At 41.1% G+C, this 22611-nt stretch overlaps 2 protein-coding genes across 3 annotated transcripts in view; both read right to left on the minus strand.

Annotated features, from left to right (window-relative positions):
• Window positions 1-15879, minus strand: part of atp8b2 (ATPase phospholipid transporting 8B2) — a 28899-nt gene extending 13020 nt beyond the window's left edge. The window contains exons 1-12 of one of the 2 annotated variants that reach the window (XM_005472680.4): window positions 15478-15879; window positions 12766-12833; window positions 5313-5371; window positions 5101-5214; window positions 3837-3935; window positions 3698-3759; window positions 3498-3570; window positions 3062-3132; window positions 2870-2949; window positions 2211-2369; window positions 2044-2132; window positions 1652-1848 (exon numbers count right to left, since the gene is read on the minus strand). In XM_005472680.4, coding sequence (XP_005472737.1) covers window positions 1652-1848; window positions 2044-2132; window positions 2211-2369; window positions 2870-2949; window positions 3062-3132; window positions 3498-3570; window positions 3698-3759; window positions 3837-3935; window positions 5101-5214; window positions 5313-5371; window positions 12766-12790 — 1028 coding nt within the window. In that variant the 5' untranslated portion in view covers window positions 12791-12833; window positions 15478-15879. Of the gene's footprint in view, window positions 1-1651; window positions 1849-2043; window positions 2133-2210; window positions 2370-2869; window positions 2950-3061; window positions 3133-3497; window positions 3571-3697; window positions 3760-3836; window positions 3936-5100; window positions 5215-5312; window positions 5372-9372; window positions 10066-12765; window positions 12834-15477 lie in introns of those variants that run through there. The other variant, XM_005472679.4, reaches the window with a different exon arrangement.
• A 1483-nt stretch (window positions 15880-17362) lies between these two features.
• aqp10a (aquaporin 10a) lies at window positions 17363-22022 on the minus strand. The gene is made up of 6 exons (XM_003450962.5): window positions 21839-22022; window positions 20096-20222; window positions 19588-19725; window positions 19387-19505; window positions 19091-19308; window positions 17363-18677 (listed from the first exon to the last, which is right to left on the minus strand). Exons 1-6 carry the CDS (start codon window positions 21920-21922, stop codon window positions 18470-18472), a joined length of 894 nt encoding a protein of 297 aa, XP_003451010.1. The 5' UTR covers window positions 21923-22022; the 3' UTR covers window positions 17363-18469.
• Window positions 22023-22611: the final 589 nt, after the last annotated feature.

Below are 22611 nucleotides of genomic sequence, written 5' to 3' on the forward strand. Positions count from 1 at the left end.
AAGCAGGCGAGGAAGGGGAGCGGTTACAAACTCAGAGCCATTCACAGTTTAAAATAAATGACAGAACAAGTAAGCACAGAACAATACAAAGATTTTCTGGCCAAATACTTTTGGCACGTAGTCAGTGCAGCTCACTGACTTACTAATTACCAAGGTCCCGATCTCTTTGCATACACAGTAAGATTGTGTGCATGTAAAGACAGAAAAGCATGTAGCGATTTTTTAAAAATCACGTTTATACAGCTGTGTGCATGTTCCTCTTTTGTAAATCTCAGTCATTATGAAATTTATGCATGTGCACGACTCTCATTTCCACTTCTGACTGAATATAGACACCCCTGTATTTCAATACTTGCACTCCTATTTGCACCTGAAGCTGTCTGGAAAACAAAAGATCACAACTGGCCTGACCGGAGGAATGAAGAGAACAAGAAAAAAGAAATGTGGGTTTTGTTTGCCTCACTTCTGGAGACACAAACAGAAGAAAAACTCTCGTAAATGAAAAATAATTGGGGCCATTGTACCACTAGGCGCCAGCTTTTTACAGCACTAATATTACCAATGAATGACTGTGATAAGAGGACTGATAACACTAACTACACGATAAATTTTCAATGATGTTTGCAAATGGCAAACACTATCTCCAACTGCTGCTTTATATTAATCGCTGTCTAAACTTATTTTTATCTCTACTTCCGAGTATTGTGGCTGACTTTACATGTAAATCTGGGAACACATGGTCACAAGTCCAGTATTATGCAAATTGTTACGCAACCCATCATTTCTTGATATTTTGAAGTACAGCAATCTATTGACACACAGATTACAAGATATAAGGAAGAAGTAAAGTTTATAAATGTTTATATGTGTGTGTGTTTAAATCCAGGTATGCTTTAACTGCTTTGGCAGTGTGTTTGTGATCACTGAAATGCTGAAACTAAGACAGAGCCTCGACTGTGTTTTACAGATGGCTGTAGACACTGTTGTATCTCTCTCTTTACCTCCTGTGAACATGCTGGTTTGAACGGTCACTAAACACAAATGTGAAAATTTCATATTTAGATTCATCACTCCATCAGACTTGTTGCCAGTTCTTAAAAATGGCTTCTTAACAGCCTGACTTCTATAGAGGCCATTTCTGATGAAGCTTCAGAGAACAGCAGACGCATCTTTTAGGTCCTGTGTCAGGTCTTTGCTTTGTCTTTTCCAATTCCATAAGGACTTTCAGATACTATTCATCTGTTGTAGATAGTTCGTTTTAGTTTTTGAGGTGTTAGGTCATTTTTATGTTTTAATGATTAATGATTAACAAACACACAAAAACAAGCATTCCTGTGAACATGGTCAGGTACAAGGACTCGACTGAAAATGAGTGAAAAAGAAGCTAATGTCCAAAGAAACACTATAAAAGATTTTCAGAAAGACTGGAGCACCTTTGCTTGAGACCACTTTAAAAAAGTAAGCCTGGCTCCTTGGAAGCAAAATCTGAGGAAATGAGGGTTGGCTTAAGACTTTTGCACAGTATTCTATCCATGAGGTCCGTACATTCTTTCTTTATAAACACCAGTTTATATGTGGGAAAGGCAAACACAGGGTTTTGGTCTGTAAGCATCATTTATACATTCTTATAGATCTATTGTTTTCTTCCTACCTGACATATAGAGAGATAGGCACGACGGTATTAAGAATGATGACGTAGGACCAAAAGGAGAGGAAGGCCGAGAACAGGAAGTTATTCACAGGAGTGTCCCAAGCCAGGTAGCTCTGGAACAAGGACCCCACCTCTTTCTCCCACCCTGCGTTACCCACAGCCAGGATCATACCCATACACACCAGGAAGCCAAATATCTGACAGAAAATGGACACAGACAAAAAAAGAGAGGAGTAAATGAATAAATGTTACAGTTAAATCTGTAGTCATTTAAGCCTAAGTTAGAGCAGAATACATCACTAGTGTAGATATATGAAACTAAATTCAAGCCAGTGAGATCATGTCCTGAAATAGTTATGAGCTATGAAAATGAGAAGTGTGGGATGTCCTACCCAGAGGACCAGTGTGTTCATCAATCGATCGATACTCGTACGCTTAAACTTGGTGCGACCGCTGTTCTGCATTAGCTTGGTGTCTGGGCCTGGCAAACAGAAACAGGGTAAGATTTGCAACATACACCAAATGCATTATTTTTCTGTGCAAACATGCACACACTTACCTGCAAAGATGACCAGGCCATAGCAAGCCTCTGTGTTGCGGAGCACACATCCTCGGAGGAGCATGTTCTGATTGGTCAGGCTGTATTTCTTCTCTCTCCAGTACAGAGTCCCGGAAAAACGATCCAGCTTGTTGTTGGGAGGCTCACACACCACCTCGCCTTCATACAAAGAAGAATGCGGACAAGTAAACACACAAATGTTAATAAGATGCTCAGTCACAGTCATCTGAATCCACTCACTGCTATGTTTTTAGAATTGAATTAATCACCCAGATGACATCACGCTGTTGTCGTGCACCTGAACACGTGCACAGAGGGAGGATCGCACACCTTTTGTAAGCTGATGTGAGGCAAAACGTGAGCAGATTTGCTGCAGTAATGCATTTTCCTGAGCAGGTGAGGAGTGAGTGGGTGTGATGTGCTGACACAGTGATGCGGTGGCTGTGTGATAGGCTGCCATTCACTGGTGGTGGAGCGGTACAGAAAGTGTGTGTCTCTGTTTGTGTGTATGTGTGAATGTTAGTGTGCATTTGTTATCACAAATGTGCATTAGCATGATTGAGAAAACATTTGATCCAAGCTTCCTGGTGCATGCTGAAGACCGTGAATCCTTATTCTGCAATGCAAAAAGAGAAAACAAATTTCTCCTCCTAACTCACCGTCAAATGAAGCCAAGTTGTTCGGGTCTCCAAGTTCAGATGTCACTGACACAGACTGACGCACCTTCATATTGGTCTCTCTGCAAGATAAAACCACACACAGCAGTTTAGATGTAGAGTTGCGTTGCTTCTGCAGATTTTAGGTTTTTTAGGTTGCGCGAACAGATGTTGAGGTGCAGCGTGTTTTCTGACCCGTCTAGCTCGGCTGTCTCGATGTAACAGAGACCATGAGGTTCAGTGCTAGACAACAGGAGCAGGTCAGCCTGAAAATGGATACAACAACTGAGATTAGCATCGGCACAGTCAACATGGACTGAACGAGAAAAGCGCTGATGACACAGCAACAACAGTTTGCATCTATTACAGCTACAAGAAAAGGCAGAGTAATTGCAACTGAAAGCATGTTAGTGATTAAATGTAGCACTTCTAATGAGGCACCTAATGCATTACAATCCATTTAGCATCAGAGCTTGTGGTCTACTGAAAGCTATTATGATCAAACAGAGGACTAAAAATACAAGAAGATGCTGGTGTTGAACACTAAGCTGTTGTAATGGTAGATAAATGGGCCTTTTCGGACTACTGATCACTATGTTTTCTTTTGTTTCTGTGCTGGGTGCACACTTACTGCCACAAACTGGTTGTTTTCAAGTTTAATAATATCACCCACTCGAACATTCATCCACTTTTCATTTTGAAGCCTGGAAGAGCAAAACGAAGAGAAACAGTAAAAAAGAAGAAGTAACCGATGCTGCTCTATTTTAAGAAACCTCTTAAATCAAGATGGGTAAAATCTGAACAGGTAAGTTGTCAGATGTAATGACTCACGAGCCACGGATGAGGACCTGAGACTGACGATTGTTCACTTGGTTGTCGCTCTTGTGACGAAACTGGAGATGACAAAAGGCAACGTGTAGTAGAAATACAGACTCGTATCTGTGCCTGTGGTGCATGAAAACATACTCACGTAGTCATCCGTGGCATCCTTTACTGCAGTGATGCTCAGCACCAGAGCTAAAGGCACGATGGTGGTGAACCAGGAGAGGGAGGAGATCTGAGGTATCAACTAAACACAGGGAGACAAAGCTTATTATGCAAATTACTTTTAAAAAGGAAGACAAAGGCAGTGGAAGATACAGAGATAGCTACGTCTGCCCCCAGCCACATCAAAGACAGCTTGTTATGATGGTGAGCGTACCTGATGGTACAAAATCGTGGTAAGACAGTACCAAGGAGGCAAAAACAACGAAGCTACAGTACACTGATTTGTTTGGGTAGTTTTAAAATAAGCATTTGTTCAATAATAGGCCCCTAACTTCACCAGAGTGTTAGGAACCAAACATGCTTTTATTTTAACTATAAAATAATATGACATTTTTGGGCTTTGAAATGAGTTTATGGGAACCGAGGGGGTATGATTTAATTTTATCTAGCAAGGTTTAAGATTGAAACTAACTCAATATCTCTAGCCTAGTGAACAGGAGAACTTACAGTGGCTTTAACAGCAGCTCTGTTAGCCTGGACTTCAAATCAGCATCCTCACTGCCCCACAGTCACGTGCTAATGATGTGCAGGTTTCACTGCATATCATTCGATTACACACTCATTTACTACTATTTAAAATATTGATAATTAATAATATGCCATCACTACAATCATACAGTAGAGTACCAAAGTAGTGCACATAATGAAATTTTGCTGCTGGTGTGGAGAAAAAGTTCCAAGCATCAGCAGGGTTAAGCCTCTTTTTCGGCTTTATTATGACAGGAAAGCTAGAGGAGAGAACAGGGGGAAGAGGAGCAGCAAGTGGCCTTGGGTCTCTGCAGCGGCCTTACAACATATAGTTTGCCTCCTTTACTCGATGAGATAACTAAGCACCCTGTGTGTATGAATTTTCATGTTACTCCATCCACTAGACATTATGACATTATCAGGTGGTAGACAGGCACTTGTTGACAGTGAAACGTGCTTGAAATGATTTGTTATGAAATAACTGATCTCATATTCCACATCGATGATGTTTTTTGTCATCATATTCTCAAGTGCAGGAAACTGTGAGGCTCTATTCAACAATAGGTTACAGATCAGTCATTTGAATTTTGAATGTATCAATCTTCATCTAATTTTGTACCACCAAACTTTAATTAACAGTTACTGATCAGGGTCCTTTAAGGGAGTTCACCAGAAAATCATGTGCTCCCTGTGCCTCCTGTCTGTCTTTGATTTCTCACCTGTAGTATGAGCAGGAAAAGAAAGTAGGTGTTGGCTACTTCCTGGAACTGCTCAAACAGGTTGACGGGCAGAAACGTGATGATGTTGTACTTGGATGTCATGATGCAGTTACTCTGGAGGATAAGGAAGGAAAAATATACCTCTTAGTTAAATCATTTTACGAGTCTAAACTTTTTGAATATGTACAATAGAAAACAGCAAACTCTCTTACTGCATACTGAAACTTTTCGTTGTACTCTCTGTCATTGGCTCTGACCCTTCTCTCCTCCTCTGCGGAAACACAACACACAAGATGAGTCATTAAGGCATCAAAACAAACACATGCAGTAAGTCTGCATAAGAATGAATGTTTAGCATGTTTGGCAAACTGCAGAGTTTAAAAATGTCGGCACTGTTAACAGCTTCTTAAAATCTGGAAACAAAAGAGAGGGAATCAAGCAGTGACATCAAGACGTTTGCCATATACACCCAAAAACACAGTGGATATGCTGAGCAATGATTTTTTTTACTTTGTGAGATCCCCTCACAGTAAAACAAATAACTAAAATAAAGAAAAGAGTAATAAGCATAGAATAACAAATAAGATAAATGAAGTACTATGTACAGAAGGCTCGACTGTGATTAGAATATATAGTACAAGATACTTGGATGCTATCTTACTTAATAATGGTAATGGAGATTCAGAATTTATGAGTGTTATTATATAAAATGTTATTATATTGTGTGCAATTGCAGTTGTACAGGTCAGCATGGAAGAAGACAGCCGACAGTGTGGAAGCATGTATTCATACGTCAGCGAATGTGCTGTGCGTCGGTTGAGTGTGATAGATACAGAATGTCAGGCAGGAGGCTTGCAAAAGAAATTAGCAGGCCAATTACCGCTGATGTTTCATTAGCTGCTACTACTCCTTGTTATTAACCAGATGTGCAGTCGAGTGTGCGTGCAAAAGTTAAGGCACCGATAAAGGTAGATCATAGTATAGTCTCCAAGTTTCAGAGAGTAAAATTAAGACTGTTTCTTTTTCCTGTGCTCAATCTCTTGTGCACCCCTCCTCCTGACCGTGCACTTTATCCTATTGCTGTTTTTAGGTTTCTGTTATGCTAATGCAAAGTAGGTTGGGAGTTCCCCTTCTCATCTTTCTCCACCACCAGTCGCTTCTCTTCTAATATTAAATGGCTTTTAAAATCAAATGACTGGTCATTTTGCAGGGCTGTACACACACACACACACACATGCACACACACATACTCACACATGCACACCAAAGTAATAATATCCAAGGCCAAGCGCATGTTTTGTGCACAAAAGCACAGTCCTTAGCATACTTTTGACAGATTTGTGAAAGGCAGTGAGGTGCCACAGGAAGGGACATCACACAACAGAAACCAATAGGCTATAATCAAATGCCGGCACATAAACAAAGACACTGTGGTTTCCTGTGTTTCTGCAGCACGGTGAAACTTTCGCACTGCTCATAACCTACATCTGTGTCCCTGCTGCATTCAGCTTCACCAAAAGAGACAGAGGCCACTTAAAGTGATCCCATTAGAGCTGCACTTTGCTGTCAGGTTATAAGACCGATCTGATGTGACAGATTAGCTCTGGTCGGCTTTAGACCAGCTGCGCTTTTGTCAGGGTGGATTTAGTCAACTCAGAAAAACACATTACGTCCACTTATTTCTGACGGTGTTGTGTGAGACTGACAATTAGTGGGACAATAGCAGAAATGATTATATCCTTTGAGCAAAATACATATTTAAATGTACTTTGCTCAGTTTTATTTAAAAGAGGTCAGTTCACAACTACGGTGAACAAAGACCATACAAAGAGCAGGCAAAGACCATACAACATTAGAGAACTAACCCCAACAACCCAATAATTTCCAGTAAAGTGCTTGTTGGGCTGGCAACTCCCTGTTACCACATAGAGACCTCAAGCAGAACCACGCTTAGTGAAGATTAACTATCTGCCACGACCGGAAAAAGAAGACCGAGAAGACAAAAGCATGGTCAAAATTCATTACACAGTGCCCTGAAAAAGTATTTGCCCCTTCTCGTTCTTCTTTTTTAATATATTTGTATATTTTTATTATATTTATCTAACATTCAACAATTTGGGGGTTCAGTATCTCACCCAAGGACACTCTGGCATGCAGATGGAAAAAGTGTTGGGACCTTCTGCTTAATAGATAACCTGCGCTACCTCCTGAGCCACAGCCACAAAATCAGATTGAGACATTTTTGTGTGAATTTTAAAAGGCCGCTCATGCTGGAAAACCATCCAGTACGACTAAATTAAAACAGTTCTGCGGAGAAGAGTGGACCAAAATTCCTCCACAGGGATGTTAACGCAAGTAAATACAAAACTATAGTCTTTAACTTTGTTTATTATTAAAATTTGTTTGTATGATCCAAAGCATGTAAGTGTGACAAAGCCCCCAGGAAGAGGCAAATTCTTTTTCATTGTTTCCAAAAGCAAGTGAAATACTTTTGTTTTTTATATTCGTATCTGTCACTGCGGCTGTTGTCGAGTAGCACCATTTATTAGAAAAAATTCTAAACAGTTACATAAGAAAAATTGTTTTAGGCATCAACTTCCCTTTCTTGGAGTTTCTATCTGGCAGATGTGAGATTTCTGGGTGCATGCAAAACAGCTGTGGGTTAATGATACCAATGTTCCCAAACTCTGACAAGTACAATATCAGGCTTGTGAATGTGATTGTGCACAATCCACAAACTTTTCCAATCCCTCTGGCATTTCTCCTCCTAAGCTGAAGGTCATCGTGCTATTTTCTGGGACAAATGTCCACCAGAGAGATCTGTCTGACGTGCAGTGCCAAGGCTGCTGAGAAAAGCCAAGATCCTTGTGCCAGCTAAGCACCAATGTGAAGTCAGGACCAGCCTGTGTCTGTCCCAGCCACTGCTGTGCAAGCTGAACACCTCAGCCTAAATGCATGAGCATCTTTAACAAACTGCTCAGTAAGTGTTTAATGTCTCTGACAACTTCAAGGGCATTAGAAGCCCTGACGCAAGCTGCACACCATACAGTAAACCTGCGTGAATCTATAAAGCTCCATTACGGAGAAACTTTCAGTGGCAGCCTTACTTCCAGCATAAGGTTTCCATAAAGGGCTGAGACACAAACGAGTTAATAAATATCGATTTAAACTAAAATAACTAATGTCATATAGAAAGAGTAACTGTAACCTAATACAAAAGCACTAATTTTGTTTCATCCACCTTCCTGTCTCTTTAACACTGTCTCTGCTCATGGCTGGACATGTGAGGACACAATTTCCTTACGTCTCCACAAGCGACACACACTCGCACAACAGAGTTAGTGCAGATTGAATTCAGGACAATAACAGCCACAGTCATTCAGTGTGAATTACAGTACGGGAAGCGCTAATGTCCCTGCCATGACTAAAACTAAGTCAGGGTCAGATCAGACTGCGGAGACGTGAGCATCACTCACAGTGGATGATCTAATTAGGTGAAAAGGGGATAGCGGAGTCGTGTGCAGCCCAGCACGCGCATACGGTGATCTAATTTGCTGGAAAACAATGCTAGTGACAGAGTCAGAGAATGATGGAGTGGAGGTCAGATGAAGGTGCACATCCAGGGTGATTTGAGATAGTTAAGCGAAGGAATAAGAATACAGATGGAGCAGTGCAGAGGAGGGCTGGCGCCTGGAAGATTGATCAGGGACTCACGCAGCAGAGACAAGGACATCAGCCACATATTTACACCGGATCCAAGCAAAACTCTGGTTTGTGGCATAATTCACTGAAGTACCAGAGATTCACAGTCAGCACTAAACACCGGGAAACAGCTGAGATTAAGCGACTAGTTTAAGTCTGTTGGGGTCAACTGCAAAAGATACAGACAGACGAGTGAAGTGTGAAATCAGAAGAACGACAGGTATCTCTGTTATTAAATCTTAGGAGAATGCTGATGTGTAAAAACGTGAACACTCACTGATGACACAAAGTGCTACAGTGCAAAAAACAAAAACCCAAACAAACCAATTAGGTCTGTGATGCAGAGATGTAATATGATGAGGTAATGTATCCAGACACATATGCAAAAGGGAGTGAGAGAGAGATGAAGCAGCAGGAATGAGACTTGGACTCAGATGGGATGAAGATGAGATGATATTTATTAGGAAACAAATAAATAAATAGTTTGCACGATGAACAGCCTCCTGGCGGTGAAGACAGTAAAGACTCCTTCCCAACTTCTGCCTTAATTTTCCCCGCACAGACTCGTACCTGTCCGTCTCTTTTTCGATTTTCTTCCATCCAGTCCTCTCTTTTTCTTTCCTTGCAGGGGGAAAAGAACGACCGGAAACCATTTCTCCGGGATGTCTTTGAGCACTGTCATCTTAAATTTCTTTAAGTCACAGTGTGATTTTTTTTTCTTTTTAAATCGTTGGATATGCGCTGTTTCAGTAGCAAGTCACAGCCACATCTGACCGTCACGACTCCGCAAGGACGCGCGCACGAAGCTCCGGCCCCAGCTCAGTCAAGTTTGATTAGAGGCTCAATCCCAGTCCCAGCCTCTCTGTTGCTTATTGCTCCAGCCCCTCCCCCAAAATATACACACGTGCACGCGATGTCCACCCCTTGCTGATTCGTCTCCCTCCTTCCGCGGAATCAGTGATGTCATCTTTTTTTTTCTAATTAGGAAAATAAAGCGCAGGGCTCAGACTCGTATTTGCTGAGAACATCGTGCTTTATGTGAAGTTTGAAGGAACGATGTCAAACAGTGCAGCGTCATCAAGCCACACGGGCTGCATCCTCACTGTCAGCCTCATCCGAAACATAAACACTGATGCTCATGTAGGCATTACGCAATCTCAAAGGCGAGAGGCGTTACCATGGAAGCCGCATCACCACGGGTCCTACAGCCGAAACTGGTCGCCATTTTGGATCCAAAGTCGTTTTTTTCTTGTGTGGAGTCCAACTGTCGTTTAGAGCCAAAATGTCCGGTGCAGGAGTTCAGTGTCCTGCGTGAGCCTAACGTTAGAAGGTGCGCCGCAGTGGGAAGGGCCAGACAGGTGCCCGGGCACGTGCTGAGCAGCGAGCCTCGTGTTCAGGCTGAGGCTCTCCCTGATCTATATGTGAAGCATGCGCCTAAGAAACCAAAACAAAGCACTGCGGGGGGCGAACAGGCATCTCCTCTACAAACAGCAGGTTGTTTTGGCACATGAAGAGTTAGATTAAACGTATCAGACCTGATTTGAGGAATTATGGATGTGGGCTGATGACGGCAAGGTACAACAATGACATTATACAGTCTCTTTAATGACCTGCAATGCATCACTGATGAAACCACTTCACTTTGATCGCATCTGCAGGCGTCTTGTATTCAGAGATCACGAGCTCGGATTTGACTTTTTCTTTTCAGAGATGAGCGCACACAGATCGTGCGAAGGCTTAGGGATAGACAGATAAAAGCACTGCTAATACTGCTGTATGACTCTGAGTGTGATTGGGTGAATGAGATTGCAGTAGAAAGTGATTTGAGAGCTCAAATTCAATAGAAAGGCGGTACATAAATACCATACTCCACTTACCACCTAATCAATGATGGCAATTAATTAATTAATTAATTAATTCAACATTAGTCAAGTTTTTGCCTTGCATAAACCTCGCTATTATATTCATGTCTCACCTGTACCTAATCGCCATTCTTTTCTTGTATTCTAATAATTAGCATTTTCTGCTTACACCAGTGCCTCTTCTCCAAACAAGCATCAACTGCAATCAAAACACCCGCTTTACGAAACAGTCAGACTGTGAGAACAGAGAACACTTCTCATTTTCTATAATGTGTGCCTCCTAATCTCCCCTCTCCTCTGTCGTCTTGCTTCTGGCCCTGAAATCCATGTCAGTGATCACTGAAGGACGTCTCAGCTCCTAAAATGCATCTGGAGGACTGAGGAGAGAGGAGGCTTGCCAGAAAAGATGTATCCTTTGCAGGAGCGTGTTTATTTTAACACTTTATAAAAGAGGTGTCACACAGCTGGAATATATGCAACAGACTCTACAGTCCTTTCAGTCCATACACCGCTCAGTTATTTAACTGCGTGATCAAACTTTCAGCCCTTCACAGTTTGTGTGGGATTGATTAAAAATCTTTTCACATTGGGTTACGGCTCCAGAATGTCTCATTTTGTTAAAGTGCTCTCTCTCCCTCGCCTCCTCTGTTCATCTTTCTGATGGGAAGGACCAAGATGAGAGGAATTGAGAATGCAGGAAATGAGAAATGAGAAAGGGGACAGTATGACTTGTTTGGAGACCCTTTGTTAGTGTTCACTAGCTTGAACTAGTACTCTGGTTCTGTGCGGACTTAGCACATAACTGAGACACTTGGCCTTTTCCCACTTACTTTTTGGGGTCTGAAAAGTGACTTCTCATGGCTAAAATGCCTCTCGGTGCTTGGAGCTTGAGTCAGGCATTACCATACATCTATATCAATGCCACACACACAAAAGTCACGTTTAAGAATGTTATTCCCAAGTGGGTTTTTTTAACATCTTATCCAGTTCAGGGTCGCAGAGAGGTTGGGAGCCTATCCCAGCTGATGCAGGGCAAGGTATACCCTGGACAGGTTGCCAGTCTATTTCAGGGCTGACAACCATTCACACCTACGGCCATATTTAGAATCCCAGAGTAACCAAACAAGAACATTACTAGTATATAGACAGATTCTTTATTGTCATTGTGCAGCTTGTACAATGAAAGTCTTTTCGATGGCAGTCTTTCTCACAGCAGCGTGTAGAACAAATTAATTAATTAATAAAAAGAATAAAAAGGAAAATTACTGGACAACAAGACAATAAATACCAGGAGAGAGTCCGCACTGGTACAGCGATAACATGCAAAGTCCACATACAAAGCGACCAATGTGCTGCCCCACCGGGTTTAAGAGCAAGTAGTAAGCTATAAATAACTTATACAGTTAATTTAGGAATAATTCGGGAATCTCCTTTGTTTTATTAACCACAGAAGCATTTAATGATACTGTCAAACTATGTAAAATAAGTTGTGGGAGATAGATCCCCCAATCTGAGCCTGGTTCTGCTGCAGGTTTCTTCCTGTTTAAAGGGAGTTTTTCCTTCCCACTGTCTCCAAGTACTTCCTCAGATGGGGTTGTCTGACTGTTGGGATTTCTCTCTATTATTTTAGGGTCTTTACCCTACAATATAAAGTGCTTTGAGTCAACTGTTATTGTGATTTGGTGAAATATAAATAAAATTGAATTGAACTGAAGGCTAATGCTGTGTTCGGCCAGTGTTTGTGAAAACTTGTATAATTTATCTTTCAGTCATTTCCATCTGGTTGTTTTAGAGCCCCCACCCTCCCCTCCAGAGAACTGGTGTCATAATACATTGTCTGTCTGGGAATCTGCAGATGGGCTTCAGTAATAAGTGCTGTTTAATATGTTATGATAGTCTGAAATGTGTTGAATGTTTGTTTTCCAGCATGTTGTTTCTGCCTGTAGATAAATATGTGAATGCATTCTTGCTATCGTGCAGCATGCATCACACCTTCCACGTCTACATGGCATCTACCTTGTCATTTGGTTAACTGCATTTCTCATTGTCAAGCCACACTGGATGAAACTAGTTTAACTGCAGATGTGATGAATGTACTGACCTGGGGGAGGCCTCTTTCTGAACATCTCCACTCTGCTGGCGTCCTTCTGCTCTGGCCCATGGGACTGTCTGCCAAGGGAAAGAAGGGAGGTGGGTGAGACTGAGGAGGATACAGGGGAGACTACAGAGCTGACTGTCTACAGAGCACGAGCAGGAAAAAAAGTGAAATGAGAGCCATAAAAATGTGATTGTGCATGGAAGGGAAATAGCTCTTTTAGTTTCAAGCCAAACCACGGCCAGGTGATGCAACCTACTTACTGTAATGTTTCTTTTTTTTTCTTTTCACAGCTTTGCCCTCCCATTTAGACAGTGAAAATCAGTCAAGCATTAAAACCACTGCACAACACGACACATGCACGCACACACACACACACACACACACACACACACACACACACACACACACACACCAGGCTCTCTCTGGTCTCTTTTGGGCCATAATGAGGATATGACATTCAACAGAGAGCTGCATCTGTCTCTGTAGCACACTGTCTCTGGTGGCTGGTGGCTGGGGCCAGATCCACTGTCAGCCTCTCCCTATAGTGGATCAAAGAGAGTAATGGAGCAGCATTTTTTGCATGCATAGCACAGTTAAGCATCTTCTCTTCTCTCCTGTCGACGTTTATGCTGACCTATTAATATCACACACCTCCCTGCTTTTATTCACTCTTTTACCACAGCTAAGTACATGGGCTAAAAGGCATGGCAGGTGAGGCATTATAATCTTTGCCTTGCTTTTGTTGTGGATACTACAAGATACAATATGACAGTCAGGGGTAGCTGACTGGGAGCCAGCATCTAATCAATACTCCTGAGAAAGAGCTGCTTTGTTTTTCTCCATGTGAGCTGAGCTGATCAGTTTTCAGCTCGAGTTTCCAACATTATCTCTCAGCCTGACGTACAGTCCCCTTTTTCCATGTCCCCTGCTCACTTTCCACCCTATATATACTACCCATTTATAATTCTAACAGGTACTAATGAGTGAGAGTGTTTGCCATGTTCTTGCACATCTCTTCTCTCTCCAGCCTTTCAGCTGTCATCCCCCCCCCCTCTCCATCTGTGAGTGGCATCTTCTATAACCCACAGGACCCAAGAAATGCCATTATGAAATAACGCTGGCATCCAGGGGAGTGAGGGCACACTAAATATCCAAACACCTTTCTTGGCCTCTGAGCAGAATTCCTTTCTTTTCTCCTGCTGGATTTAGGCTGATGCATTAGAGGATTTGAAGCTCGGAAATTCATTATTACACTATTTTACAGTCTTGTTAATCACTTAAAAAGCTAAAACTTGAGATACAGCAGGATAATAACTCAGCCTGCTGGGATGTAATTAGGGAAATGGTCATAAGGCACCTGCTGGGTTCAATTTGATCCATGCTATAGAACAGATTTTACAGTTCTTTTCAATAATGTATTGCAATCACTTATTTTTCTATAGCTGCATGCAAGCCTGCTGAAATAAATCTCAAGATCACCACTTTCATGCCACAACTTTCGTAAGGAAGCACAGAACATGAAACCGAAACAACAAAAGATTAAAAGATAACTAACAGAGTTAGGTTGTTATGCAATTAGCCTGCTAACAGACCAGGCTATATATTTCCCAAGGCAAAATTAAATGACTTGGTTTTCCTTGTGTCTTGTAGGCGGTGCATCGCTTTGAAATGATCTGTTCCCAGTATGTGCTATAGTCCCTGCACCTTCTCTACACATGGTCACATCAAAGCATTCTGCAGGCAAAGCGCTGGCACCGCTATAGCACACCGTAAGTACATGAAATCTGCATCATGTTCTATCACAGTAATGTTACAAACACCACAAAACTACCTTTTATTAACAATGTCATCAGGAAGCCAACAAAGTGGAACACTTTCAGAGTTAAACCAACATACACTTGATGCTCTGATAACAGGCTGTGCAGGCTGTAACCTTCTTTTACACAATGCCTGTCTGATTCAACACCTTTCAAACCATGCACTCCATTACAAGACTAATCTGTTTGATACCATAATAAGTACTAACTTGCTAATAACATGTTGCACTGTCTGCTGACAATGCAACCCGTTCAAAGAAAAAGCAACAACAGTGCTGTATGCCACTGAGGCAACTTCCAGAAGGAAAAGCACAGCATTGGTTTAATATTCTCCACTGTATGCTTACGCACTCAACACATTATCTGTGTGCTTTAGGATATTTGCTCCTCTCCACAAGTATGTAAATAAACACTGATGTAGCTTTAAGTATAGCTGCACAGCATCCCATTAAAAATAATGCTATCATAGGTAAAAGCCATCAGGCTCTGCCTTGAATGTAGTCATTTATTAAGTAAGCTTACTGTACCACAAAGCTCACGGCCCTGGTTTAAGTAACCTTAAGAGCGAATGCTTTCAGTCTAGTGATGCTCGCCACAGTGGCGGGACTGAGTTTCACTTTGAGTTTGGAAATGTTATTATGACTAATACCGACCTACAGGAACTCTGTGCCTACTGCAGAGGTGTGAGGGTGAAACTAGCCGTACCTACTGTACAGGATGAGCCTGGTTACACTGGAGCAGCAATAAGAGCTGAACGCTTCACAAGCAAAGCGAGACTCGCGTCAATATTTGCAGAGGATAAAGAGACTGCATAGCAAATCCTCATGACCATGTTAGAAGAAGATGATGATAGGGAGCAGCTACCCAAAGCTAAGAGAGACCAGCATAGGGATCTTACCTTGGCAACTTTGCGTTATAAACAGGGTTTTGGAGACGTCCTCGCTGCTCCTGTCGCTGAGGTCATGATGAGGTCTGGGGGATGAAGAGGCGACGCTATGTGATATATGATAAAGGCCAGTGAGGTGGGAGGAGGGAGACAGGCACCGTGCAGAGGTAAGGGAGGGTTCAGCTTCAGCTGCCGGAGAGGAGAAGGAGCAGGAGGAGGGGTTGCACCTCCTTCACTTTCTCCTCTCTCTGAACTTCCTGCAATCAGGAAACCATCACACCGGACACCCCATAGGTGTTTTACTTCTGTATTTAATGTGGCAGCACAGTCTTGCGGCATTTCACTCATGCTGTTTGCACGTGCTGACGGAACGCTCCCCGTTTTTAACACTTTAAACTTGATAAACAGTCGCTCCTTCCCTCAGCAGCCTGAGCACACCTCATCGCCTTTCAAGCGTTTTATTTTGTCTCTGTGTTATACCGCCCTCTACAGGTCTGTCAGCGCCATCTCCTCCAACATCTTTGTAAGCCTTCACTCATTTCACACTACCAGGTGTGAGAAGTCCGATTTTCTTAATAATTAATTATAGTGAACTTAACTGATGAAGATTTGTGGCTGCTTTGCTACAAGTTGCTACAACTTATTTTGGAAATCTCTGGTCAACATTACTGAGTATTTGCCTCGGGTTTAATAATTAAAGGGTTCAGCCTAAAACTGGTGCATTACATTGAAACTTGTAACTATTCATTCTGAATTATTCTTGGACACTTTTGAAGGTGACATTGTAATGTGTGCCCGACTCAATTGAGCTTCACAAAGGCGAAAAGAACAGCAAATTCCATTAATATCATTGCAAGGCGTGAAATACAGAACAAAGTCTGCAGAGGTGTGAGGCTGTTTGATCCCAGAATCCCTCCCTGCTGATCGCAGAACAGCTTTACCCTTTGCCCGAGTCCTCTTTAAATGAGCTTTGGCCCAAAGAACATGCTGGATCATGTGCTGTAACCTGCACTTGTGGACAGGAGGGTGAACTGCGTCCATAGACATAGACAGCAGTTCCTGAGGCCGTGCAGGGATTGTCATGCCTCCCCCCCAAAAAAAGAAAGAAGGAAAATCACAACCTAAACGGCCCGAGATTACAGGCATCCCAAGAGCTCTTCTTTCTTGGGCAGATTTTTTTCTGGATTTTTTGATATTACAAAAAATTAAAGTCGAGCATTATTCTGAAATTGTGTCACAATTAGTAAATTAATTTTTATGCAGATTGGTGAATTTCTGCCCAACTTTGCTTCTAAGAAATTCTCCAAGATCCTCTTTTTTATACCACTCAATTTTCCAGTTAAACCCATTAGTTACAGGATGTTGTTCTTGCTGTACCACCTCTCCAGCTGTTTGTTGTTGAGACATGTTGCTGACAAAATTATATGAGCAAATACTTTTCATGATATGGAAAAATGTGTCAGTCTAAACATGAATAACAATAGAAAGCGTTATTGTGAGTCTATGGTCAGCTAAATTAAAACCAATTAATTATTTTAAAAGTCACATTCACTCCAAATAAACTGTTTTAACTTCCTAATTTGTTCCCCAGACAGGGCTAATCACCTACCCCGATGATACCCCGCCCCCCAGAAAAGAAAAACAAAACAAAAAACACCCCAAAAGTTGAAACAGACATCAGTTTAATTTTTTTAGTCTTAAAAATCAAACAAACACCTTAATTTCACCACCTACATTCCAAAAACCGGCCACACTGAAATGCCCAAAGACACATGTCAAAAGAAACAACTGTGATCCGCAGCACAAACTCACTCATGCCAGAGCGAGCCCATCGTCTCCTGGACCCTCCACAGACGAGAGCTGCCTCGCCCTCCTAGGTGTGCTTTCAAGACTGCTCTGCCAATCACACAGCAGAGAACAGCAAACTGCCAGGTGGCACTCGTTACGAGATTTACAAATCACTGCACTCTTCATTTTGCACAGAATCCCAACGTTTTTTGGAAATGGGTGTTGATTTTAATGCCATAAGCAAAAAAACAAACAAACAAAACAAAACAAAACACTGAGGTGGCATAATTAATACACAACAGAACAAAGTGAAACACTGGATCAAGAGTGGAAAATCCACACTTATCTTTAGATTAGAATCTAGATACTGGCTTTCACACACACTATAATGGCGAAGCAGTCTACCACAGACCACGAAGGTTGCTCCTGCTTTTTCCTCTAATCTCCAGATCCCTCAGGAGTTTGAACAAATTAGTCTCTATTCAATCTACATGAAATAATGTATATATATTTAAAAGCTTTATATTTTGTGTGTATATCTATCCTTTCTGAGTTCACAGAAACTCCCAAAACACTGAAAAAACTCATCTGCAGTGTCCCTCAAATACTACATCTCTTGACAGACTGATGTATAAAATGTGCAATTATCATCAAGGGGAAAAAAGACATGAGGTCTGTTAACACCACTGAGTTAAACAATAAAACAAGAACGGTAATAAAAAATTAATAGTAAAATAATTGTGAAAAGTAAAACCTTTTCACAAATATTAAGTCATAGCTAAGCATGAATTTTCTGGGTTGTTGTGTATAAATGTGAAACATTTGCAGGCTAAAATGCCAGAATGTGACTGTGTTAAAACAACAGAGGGGAGTAAGATAGACCAGCCACTGGACTAAGATGAGTTTCACTGTTTAAATCTACATACTCCTCTATATCTGATTTACAAAGAGGTGAACATGCTAGCAGTTTTCTCAGCTACAAAGTGACAAAGGACACACGGTGATTATTATACTAAACACACATTTCATTGTAAACAAACAACTTTATCTTATGACTGACACACATCTCTGCTGGCTGTGTTTAGGGAGCAAACAGCTACATCATTTGAAAGAAGATATTCCTTTTTCTTTTTTCCCCCCTAACAGCAGATCACAAAGCATCTGAGACTTAACACTGGATAAGCTCAGAGGTTCACATTAGTTTCAGTGTTAAAGTTTAAAAATGCATAGCCTTTAACTCATCTCCTTTTTCCAATGTGGTGACCGGCTGCTTTTTTGCAAGTTTTTCACTGATGGTGGAAATCCTCTCAAGTTGGTCTGGGTCAGGCAGCTGCCAGTCGATAAAGATGAGATACATCAAACTACCGAAAACGCCTCCAACAAGCGGAGCCACCACTGGTACCCAGAACCAGTAGTTGTAACACCTGCAGAACAAAGAGCAGCAGGACATCACGGTTAAAGAGTGCAGATTCATTTTTTTTTTTTACAAGTTTTACTTTGAGAGAACCATTTATCACAGTGAAGAACCCATAATATATTAATAATATATAATATATTAAATATTTAAATAATAAACTTCCTACAGAGTTCTTTAGTCTGAGCTCAGCAGTCTTTGTTTTGTAAGTCAACAACTTTAAATCAAGACAATTTCAATTGAAAACCAGGTCCTATTAATCTACCTGCAGCCATCAGTAACAAAAACAATGTGTCTAATCCAGTGTCTAATAATCTTTGACATACTTTTGTGAAATTAGGACATACACACAAAGTTTAAATAAAACCAATAACTTTAGCTGTCGTACTGCACTCTGTACAGTAAGATAGATAAGATACTTACGTGAAGACCTCAGTCCCCCAGCCTGCAGCTAGGGTAAAGAGGCGAGGCCCCAGGTCCCGAGCAGGATTTATGGCAGCACCACAGTTAGCCGACATTGAAATGGAGATCCCCAGAACGACACCTGCCACTACAACAGGAACCAGCTCAGAGGGAGCGGGGGTGTTCCTCTTTTCCTCCAAACCCAGGATACACAACAGCAACATGCTGGTGCCCACTACCTAAAGAAATGTCAACTCATTACGTTAGGTACGGGAGCAGCTGCTAAAAGATCCAATCCTGTCAATAATTACACTCACTTGGTCAAAGAAACTTCTGCCCACAGAAAGGTAGTCAGAGGGGTATGTGGCAAATATCGAGGCAGTCTCATTTCTGCCGTATACAGTCAACACTCCTCCACTAAAAGTCATTATAGCATCTGTGACAGAAACAGAGTTGTTGCAGGAAACAAAACAAACTAATTTTTTTATTTATATATCACAAAAAATAAAAAGACAAACCGTAGTAGACCAGATAGACAACCCCCGACGCCACGAAAGCCCCCACCACCTGGGAGAGGGAATAGGGCACGAGCCTCGACCAGGACACCTTCCCCAAAACACAGAAACTCAGGGTCACCGCTGGGTTCAGATGGGCACCTGCAGGGATGTAGGGCACATATTAGAAGAAGAATACAGAAGAAGTTAAAAGTGAAGGTAATTAGACACACAGGCAGGTGATCGTGTCTCTGATTATCTGTGTTATTGGTGCCATATAGTATCATATAACAGCGGATTGTCATAGGTATGAGCCAAAGGAAACAGTTTGTAAAAGATAGTGGATAATGCTTCTTTGTAGAGAGGGCTGGTGATAAACTTTGTATACTCATTCAATAACTGCAATAAAAGTCATAATTACCTGAGGGATTTTAGACTGTGCAGAGCATATTGTTATGAGTTTAAATGTGATACTATTTAAAAAAAAAAAATTTAGTGCCCGTTATAGAGCTCTAGAGCTCTAAATTCTTACCTGAGATGCCCTTGGTGAGATACATGGCTGACATAACACCCACAGAGAAGGCCATGTTGCCAGACAGAAACTGGCCTTTAGTCTCATTGCTGGTCTTTACTTGTGCAGCAGCAGCGCAGCCAAAGAGCTTCGTGGCAGATAAAGAGGACAGAGAAGGTGGAAGGTGCATGAGAAGTCAGAAGTTACTGCAAACCTCAGGTGAACAAAGAAGCGAGATCTTTCCATGGCTAAAAATCCCGACATCAAAACTCACTTTAAATAGACGGAGAGGAAAGCACATGAGCACATTTCAGTATATCTTTCTTAACTAACTTATTGATAAACAAAGACAAAATTGTTCTTGTTAAAGTGTAATTTAATGCCCTCCTCTTTAGACTTTGTAATGACCCGTCTTATCTGAGTGACCTTGTAAGGGACGGTATGGCTGTTAAATTGTGATCTCACCACAGACGAAAAGATTTATATGGAAAATCATGTAAGCTGCAAAATCTATAAAAATTCTTTTTAATATATTTTTAAATCTTTTTTTTCTTTTCTAACTGCAGGTAAAGTTCCCATTAAAATCTCAGTAGAGATTTTGCAGTCGGTAAAAGCTGTTTTAGACATGTGGCACAATTAAGGGCTATTATTTTCAACTGATATGGATTGTGCTTTTTTTAAATGCATTACGTCAATTTATGTATCGAACTTCATACGCCTACATTTTTCAGATTAGTTCATTAATGTCATAGAGCTGAATTTGCTTCCTACAGAAAACAAACATGCTTGAGTGAGAGAGATAAGACTGGGAACACCTTATAAATCCCTACCACCTCGATTCTAGGAAGCGTTTATTAATTTTTAAGAAAACTACCTTCACCTGGCTTCAGCCTTAGTTTTAGTGATAGATATACAGTCATGTGACAGGTTTTCACAGAACAGGTTCTGCAGGACTGTGAAAAACTGAAAGCTTCTAGTCTTTCAGTAGCTTGTAGAGCAAGGTTTATCAGCAATAACTTGAAGTAATAATTTTCCATGACTATTAGTCATCAGTTTATGAGTCTCCCACATCATTGTGGAGGATTTTTTCCCCCAGCCTTTAAAATATTGCTTCAGCTCATTGTGATTTGTGGGTATTTGTTTATGCACAGATCTCTTAAGGTCTCACAACAGCTTGAGGTCTGCACTTTGACTTGAAATTGCAGCATGTTGATCATTTTCATTTTCAGCCATTCTGTTGTAGATTTGCCGCTGTGCGTGGAATCGTTGCCCTTTTGCTTTAACTGTTGAGCAGATAGCCTCACATTTGACTCTCGAATACTTTGGTAAACACAGGACCTTGTGATCTACTCAATGACTGTAGGTGCTCAGATCCTGTGCTTGCAAAATAACCTCAAATCATCTGATACAGTGGCAAAAGCAATTTTAATCAGATGCTATTATGTTGTTTTATTTTTTTGAGAGTTGTTTGGTTCAGTAAACACTGAGTCAATGTGAGGGTATAAAATCAAACTCAAGCTACTCACATGCTTTACGCACAAATTTAGAAAAGTCAAAAATAATAAACCTGAAAAATTAAAGGATGATTCTTAGACTGGATCTGGAAAAATTGTCCAGGATTTGGGATATGCATATTTACATTTCAACTCATCTTTTCTTTCTCTACGCTGTTTTCCAGCTTTGATTTTTTTTTTTTTTTTAATTTGATTGATTCCTTTTCTCCTTTTGATTTTGAAAATTACAATCCAACTCAGAGTCACTCACCATTAAGACGAAAGTTCCCAAGAATTCGGCCATGCACTCTCTCACGAGGGGACACCTCACCGTCATTCCACGTAGCTTCAACATAGCTGGAGTAAAATGAAAGGCCTCCTCTTGTCTCACCCCGCTGAGCACAGTGGCAACTGAATGCTTCTGTCACTGTATCCCACCGCCCCCCTACCCTTTACCTACAGCTCTTTATTCACAGCTGGACAAACACTACTCGTTTACTGGGTCGTCTCACCTCAGGATTGGCCAGCGCAGTGAGCGTAATTGGCCCAGCTGGTAGAGACTGATATATAAACAGACACCATAAAGCCAAGAGATATTACTTAATACAGGTACCTGCTGACTACTCGGAAGAAGATAGTTTTATGACAAATGACTGATTTATACTTATTATTATTATTATTTTATAATTGTTATTAATCTGAACAACACCACTGTATTTACGAGGGAGGTGAAGAGGAGACTACTAAACAGGAATTCACAAACACATTTAATTTGACTGTTTGACTGTCATAGTCATTTGACTATGACTGTTTTCAATAGTCATAAATTAAATAAATTAAAAATTAAACATGACTATACACACACACATATATATATATATATATATATATATATATATATATATATAGTTGTGTGAGTTGTGTTTAAGGGAAAGCAAAGCTCCTCGAGGCTCGACTCTTTTAGGGGGTTGGTAAAAAGGCATCCAACTAGAATAAAGCGACCAAATTAAGCATGCGAAGCTGCCCGCTGTGGCGACTCCACGT

The sequence above is a fragment of the Oreochromis niloticus genome, linkage group LG11, assembly GCF_001858045.2.
Source record: "Oreochromis niloticus isolate F11D_XX linkage group LG11, O_niloticus_UMD_NMBU, whole genome shotgun sequence".
NCBI classification, from domain to species: Eukaryota; Metazoa; Chordata; class Actinopteri; order Cichliformes; family Cichlidae; genus Oreochromis; species Oreochromis niloticus.

Bases quoted from the DNA above. Each gene is read 5' to 3' on its own strand.
- aqp10a (XM_003450962.5), bottom strand. From the start codon at position 21,922: ATGTTGAAGCTACGTGGAATGACGGTGAGGTGTCCCCTCGTGAGAGAG. The intron at 20,223-21,838 runs GTGAGTGACTCT...TCTGCCACGAAG, and splicing joins TGGGAACTTTCGTCTTAATG to CTCTTTGGCTGCGCTGCTGC. The intron at 19,726-20,095 runs GTAAGAATTTAG...ACATCCCTGCAG, and splicing joins TCTCACCAAGGGCATCTCAG to GTGCCCATCTGAACCCAGCG.